Consider the following 7,004-nt stretch of genomic DNA (forward strand, 5'->3'; position numbering starts at 1 on the left):
TGCGCATGCGCCGGTGAGTCTCGTGAAAACCAACGTTTGTTAACAGGAGCAAAGGAAGCAAAGTTTCCTTACTTTAGCAAAGGAAAACCAGTCTCCTCTTGGCTTATATCGAAATCCTCTGACATTCTTCTTTACAAATCCTCGTTTTGTACTTCTAATTAGTGACAGTTGTTTTGTTTTGATCTCTCCCCTGCGCTTCCGCGTGCGTCACTTCTGAACGGCGCATGCGCAAAGCCGACCTCCATACGTTATCCGCCTGCTTCCAGTGTACAACAGTGAGCGCAAGTTACATTAAAGTGATTATTACGTTTTGAATATGGATATTTTTCTTACAAAAACGCATCGATTCGCTACAGAAGACACTGTTTTTTTTTTATGGATGGGCGCATTTTAATTAAGTGCTTTTGGACTGATGCATGCAACACCAACACCTACACCTAGCTTGTTTTTATGGTAGGGTACAAAATTGTTTTAAAACACAATTAAGCCTTTGGAAACTATAACACTTAATCCGCTTGAGCTGTTACACATGCGTAAGTTTAGCTCATGCATGTGCTGACCTTGAGAAGCAAATATGGCCTCTGACAAAATTATAAATCTTCATTTCCTTTTTAGGTGGATCAGGGACAACATCAGTGTGAATGTCATGTGTGCAATCAGGGCAACGGGGGCGGTAGCGCCTCCGGCCTGAACTCCACCTGTCTGCCTACCACCAGGCTGCATGCGGGGGGTCACCATTTCTTCTCAGAGAAGACGGCAGCCCACCCTGCCCTCCACCTCTACCCCCACATCCACGGCCATCTACCCTTACACAACCTCTCCCACCTGCCCAGACCACTGCTGCCCACCCTCTACTCCACCCCTCCGCTCACACACAGCAAGGTTAGACGCACGCACATGCACAGAAATGCACAGGAAATTCCCAGCCTTCCCTTTGAGAGTTGTGTGGGTTATAGGTGCTTGGAGAATTTGCTGTTATTTTTCCAGCCACAAGGGGGGAGACTTGTATTAGAAATCTTAATCTTTAAAAAAAAAGCACAGGTGCAAAATTTCTCTTCTTACTGGGTATATGTCCCTTTCCACATCATTGACTATTGCTTATCAAGCAGTGACGCGATGTCATCATAAATTTCCCATTACATTTTCAGTAGCCTTATTGTAAAAATGTTTTTTAAATTTCTTGATGGATTTTTCATATAATGATCCCAACTCTCTTCGCATCATCTTCTCTAGACTCTCCCTCCCAGCCCCACATCCAGACAAACAGGCGGAAAGCAGCAAGTGTTCAACCCCACCCTACCAGAGCATGTCTACCAGAGCTGCTTCAACACAGCAGGGGACTGGAACGGCTCTTTGCCATGTCCCTCGCTTAAACTAGAGAACCTCTGGGACACGCACATGATGAAAAATTGGAACCCTTCTGTGCTGCTACAGGAACCCCTACCTGGTCAGTTGCCCAAGTCATTTTAAAGATGTTTTGCACACTTCAAAGTTGAATTTTTAATATGGAGAGTTGTAACCTTTAGGAGTTATTCAAGTGCTTAAAACATTAACAGGCTCCATTTAGATCTGGTATTAATATTTATGGGTATCTGATCAGTCAGACTACATTCAGAAGTCACCATGAAATCAAAAGTGACAATTATTACCTTTTTATGTAATAATTCAGTGTTTATTATAAATAATTTATCCGTGCACAATATTTTTATATATTTTTTATTTGCCCTTGTAATCCTTAATCAAAAACATTAACTTCCCATCCCCCTCCAACAACATCTCTTCTTTGAAGACTAGCCAGTAATTCCTCCCTCCCTTCACCTGTCACTCACATGAGATCACAGCAATTAGCAAACAACAACAATCTAATTAATTTCTGATGGACAAAATCACATCTCATCCTACATTTTTTTTTTCTCATTCAGGAAGCTGTTTCAGTTGGATGTACAACACAATAGAACTAGGGATGCACCGATGTATCGGCCGCAGATATTTATCGGCCGATTTTTCCTCAATTTACAACCATCGGCATATCGGCTATATAAGGAAAAAGGCCGATATAACAAACTGATGGTTTATTAATTAACTGCGTGAAGGAACTGAGCTGTATAATGTCTGTTGCATAATCCTAGCGCTGCTGTTTACACTTTAATGCTAATCAAATAACAAAAGAAAAAAGATCGCACAATATTCTTGACTAAATAACTTTTGTAACTTTCATAAGTGTAGCGGACCACATCTGAATGATGACCAAAACTTTACTGATGTTTTATTAAGTTTATTGTGTCCTTTTTCACTCCAAAAAAATCACCATAAGAGCTCAACAAAACACAGCACGAGAAGTGCACATTAAACTCTCTCTCTCAGTTGCATTATCATCAACATACAGCGAATTACACAAAACACTTATTACAACTAACAGTAAACAAATATATACAGATCTCATGCCTTTTCGGGGGGTGCTTAATAAACTGACAAACTTTAAATCCGAAGAACTGCCTGCTTTCATTACCCATATAGCTCCTGCTCCGTAGACTAGAAAACCCGTCAAAATAAGAGTCCCGCCTTAGTAAAGGAGATCTCGTACATATTTAAACTTACAAAAAATATTAAAATATATGCAAAAACAAATTAGAAGATTAATCATAATAAAGTCTGTTACAATAAAGAAGGATTAATATGTATTTAATTTATACAGTGAAGTGTTATTTTACATTTGTTTACTTTATTTCTGTACCTGAAAACTGTTAAACCTACCTAAAAAGCACTGTTTATTTAATATGTATCTTTGTTCTGTTGTATTTATGTAGGCCTGCTGAATGTTAAATGGATACAATCGATGTTCATTAGAAATTATTTGATGATGCATCAATAAAACTGCTAGTATAATTTAATGCAGGTGTTTTTGAACTTTGCTGATTTAAAACATGATCAAAATACTATCTATTTTGATGCCAAAATTTGAAATAAGAGAGGAAGTGACAAATATCGGTATCGGAATCGGCCAATAAATGTGTGTTAAAATCAGTATCGGTATCGGCCCCAAAGAATCCTATCGGTGCATCCCTAAATAGAACTGAAACAGATGATTGGAATTTTAGTTTCATGCCGACTTCAAAAAAAAAAAAAAGCATCTATGGAAGAACCTGTTATAATTTGGAACAGCACAATGTGCATACAGGACCAGGATCTGTGTTTAGATACTTCAGATACTTGACTAAAATATCTGAGAAATAAGCTTAAAACATTATTTTTTGTATTTTATGTAGTCACAAAATCAGAGTCTGTACTCTCAGTCCATTCAAAAGTCATATCAGAATGGCCACATACACACTGAAGAGATTTGGGAGTGACAACAGCCTTAAAATGCCTGAGTGAATCTCTGAAATTTTTTAATTTTTTAATTTTCTAGAGTCTTATCCCCCAAATATATATGGGATACAGGATTCACTCACAAGAATTGACACAGTGATAACCATAGTAAAAGTTTGACTTAAGCCATAAACTAAAAACTACACACAATTGAAGCTGTTTGGCTGAGCTGTTTTTGAGTAATATTAATGATCAGAGTCATTTAGTCACCTAGCCATCATTAGCAAAAAGCAGTCCACAGAGGCGTGTTATGTTTATACTGCTTAAGTTTTAACGGTGTGCTCTTGCTGGACCATAATTGATGGGTTTCCCCGAGACCGCAGGGCTGGTGGTGAGAAACTGTTGGAAAGAGATCAAAATTTGTGAACGAGTCAAAATGCAATTTTTTTTAGCACCACACCTCAGACGAGCCATCTGTGTCAAAAAGTGGGTGTTGTCACTGTAGTAACAACTACTTGTTCTGTTTGGCTCTATACATATGCATATTTTATATACTTGTTTTATGTGCATTTAAATGGTCACTAAAAGACCAAAAAGAATGTGTCTGGTGACTTCTATCGTTTTCAGTATCTCTCTGACCCTGAAACTCTTCTCCTTATCAAAGGTGACATGCTGGGCCCTCCCCTTCCCGACGTGCCCCTTCTGTCCTCCAGTTTGGACCCCAGTGTCAATCCCCACCCTGCTCCAGATGGCAAAGAGAAGAAGAACGGCGCCAAGAAAAAGTGTCTCTTTAACTACCAAGATGCCTTCATGGAGGCGAGTGAAGTGGTGATGGCCACTTCCTCTGCCGCCACCTCTGTCTCCAGTACCGCCACCACTGTCCAGTCGAGTAATAATCACTTCCACATTTCTAAATGGCCCATCATGAGTGTTTAGATTGAATTTTTGCTTTCCTGTGCTTATTTTCCTCCTTTTCCTCCTTTCCCTTTTTTTAGATGAAGTTTTCCATAATTTAGGTAAAGAGGACCATAGACATCCCACTCCTGTTGCTCCTAGGAATAGTCCCACTAGTCTCGCGTCTCTCCCCCCTTTCAGCGGAACCTCACATCCCTCTTCCCCCAACACACACCTACCCAGTATAGGCACCCAGTCCCTCCCAAAGACTGTAACTCAGACTCCAGGCTACATGGATGTCCATCAGGGTCTGTGCTTGTCAGCTGGTGAGCAGCCAACCACCCCGGTCGATGGTTTAGTCAGTGGTCCAAATAGCGTGTGCAGGTCAGTCCCCCATGTATATCATTTATAAGTTTTCTGTCATGTTCCTTCTGTGCCAGCATCCAAAACGCATAGACAAGCTGTTGTATTCAATACCATGTCAAGCTTTGTTTTTAAGAAAGACACCAGAATATGATCCATATACTCACAGTTCGGATGTTTTTGTCAGCGATCCAGACTGTGAGGGTCATCGCTGTGAAGGGAACGGAGGCTACGAACACCAGCCATATGAAGGAGAGGAGAGCCAAGATGAGGACAGCAGCTCAGAGCACAGCTCCTCTACCTCCACCTCCACCAATCAGAAGGAAGGAAAGTACTGTGACTGCTGCTACTGTGAATTCTTCGGTCACGGAGGGGTATGGAAACACTCTCATTTGGCTGTCACCAAACTGTTCAATTAAAAGTCTTCCTAATTAGGATTGGGCGGTATGACCAAAGTATTACATCACAGTATAGATTATTGAATATAATATGATTCACATTAAAGGAATTTATCACAATATGATAGATAGCAAGAATGGTTTGTTTATTAAACAAATATGATAACAAGAGGTAATGGTTATTTTTGAATAATTAAATACTTGAAATAAAACAATGAAACACTTGAGATTAAATAAAAGGTACATCTCATGTGATTATATTGTCTGGCATATATTAAAGGGGTCATATGATGCGATTTCAAGTTTTCCTTTCTGTATACCGGTATCTGTTGATATTGGATATATATCATTCATTTTTGGATATTAAATTGTGCTCGTTCATTTCCCATTTTTACATTTAAATTACCTTTGCCGTCATCTGACACTCACTTGTGTAAAATATAATATTTAGCAAATCTCAAAATTAATATCCACTTTTCATACAGTACATTATAAGCTTATGATGCCTAAATTCACCTGTAGCATTTAAAACAACTGATTTTAGTTTTTAGTGTTTTATTTATTTCATATTTATTTAGAGAAAATAAAGATTATTAATAAGCCATTCATCAGTTATCAACCATATCATCTACTGATAATTGGCTTAATGGTATTTGCAATAATTGGTACAGGATGCAAGATACAACTTGTCACTTTAACATTAACACAAAGCGGTCCTGGCCACAGATGTAATCCATGTAAATACATACATCTACCACGGTATAGTAGACCCTTTTCTGCCCTAACTCACTGCATACATCATACCATCCAGTTCTTTTTCAATTATAGTCAGACACTTTGAGGTATCAGAGTTTCCAATCATTGTGTTGTGTTCACACAGTGTTAGTGATGGATCAGTGCATGCACTTATTTCCTGCACCATATCAGTTTTTCAGCTCCACTGCTTATGTATATCATACCATTAAAGGAATATTTGTGGAAGCAGTTCATGTTACCTGTTTATCGTTAAAGGTGTGATGAATAAATAAGCTAATCAGGCCTATGTTGTTTGCGGTGCGTAGCCCCCTGCCGCACCCACCAGTAGGAACTATGCAGAGATGCGGGAGAAGTTGCGACTCAGGCTGACTAAGCGGAAAGAGGAACAGCCTAAGAAAGAAGAATTGCTGCTCGAGCAGGACGGGGTGAAGGACCATCGCAAGGTAGAGGACCTGTTACAGTTCATCAACAGCGCGGAGAGCAAACCAGCCAGCAGCTCCAAAGCAGCCAAACGTGCCCGTCACAAACAAAAGAAGGTAAACTCATTTTGTAATCAGGAATTACACTCTTGTCTAAATCTATTCATCATAAAACTATATTAAAATAAAAATAATATTTGAGTAATAAAAAACTGTCCTTTTAATGTGTTTTTTACTTCATTATAAGAAAGTCTTAGAAAAACCTTAAGTAGTTTTGCATAACCTTTCATTATTATTTCTTAAAAAAAAAAGCATGCTTTTACATGTATATACATACATACATACACATACATACATACATACACTACCGTTCAAAAGTTTAGGATCAGAAAGATTATTAATCTTCTTAAAGAAGTTTCTTATGCTCATCAAGGCTGCGTTTATTTGATCAAAAATACAGAAAAAATGTAATATAATAATAAATAATATTATTACGATGTAAAATAACGATTTCTTATTTTAATATACATAAAAATCTAATTTATTCCTGTGATGCAAAGCTGAATTTTCAGCATCATTACTCCAGTCATCAGTGTCACATGATCCTTCAGAAATCAATCTAATATGCTGATTTATTATGAGTGCTGGAAACTGTTGTGCTGCTTAATATTTTTTTGGAACCTGTGATACTTTTTCAGGATTCTTTGATGAATAAATAGTTAAATAGAAGAGCATTTATTTAAAATAGAAATGTTTTTTAACAATATACACTACCGTTCAAACGTTTGGGGTCAGTACATTTTTATTCTTTTTTTTTTTTTGAAAGAAATTAAAACTTTTATTCAGCGAGGATGTGTTAAATTGT

At 38.0% G+C, this 7,004-nt stretch overlaps 1 protein-coding gene across 1 annotated transcript in view; it reads left to right on the forward strand.

Annotated features, from left to right (window-relative positions):
- LOC107665478 (protein FAM193A-like) overlaps window positions 1–7,004 on the forward strand; it is a gene marked incomplete at its 5' end in the record, with an annotated part of 28,026 nt that overhangs the window by 15,131 nt on the left and 5,891 nt on the right. The window contains 6 exons of the mRNA XM_016456380.1: window positions 616–882; window positions 1,234–1,447; window positions 3,974–4,198; window positions 4,305–4,587; window positions 4,754–4,940; window positions 6,026–6,256. Coding sequence (XP_016311866.1) covers window positions 616–882; window positions 1,234–1,447; window positions 3,974–4,198; window positions 4,305–4,587; window positions 4,754–4,940; window positions 6,026–6,256 — 1,407 coding nt within the window. The remainder of the gene's footprint in view (window positions 1–615; window positions 883–1,233; window positions 1,448–3,973; window positions 4,199–4,304; window positions 4,588–4,753; window positions 4,941–6,025; window positions 6,257–7,004) is intronic.

This window comes from Sinocyclocheilus anshuiensis, unplaced genomic scaffold (genome assembly GCF_001515605.1).
Source record: "Sinocyclocheilus anshuiensis isolate Anshui unplaced genomic scaffold, SAMN03320099.WGS_v1.1 scaffold908, whole genome shotgun sequence".
In the NCBI taxonomy this organism is placed as follows: domain Eukaryota; kingdom Metazoa; phylum Chordata; class Actinopteri; order Cypriniformes; family Cyprinidae; genus Sinocyclocheilus; species Sinocyclocheilus anshuiensis.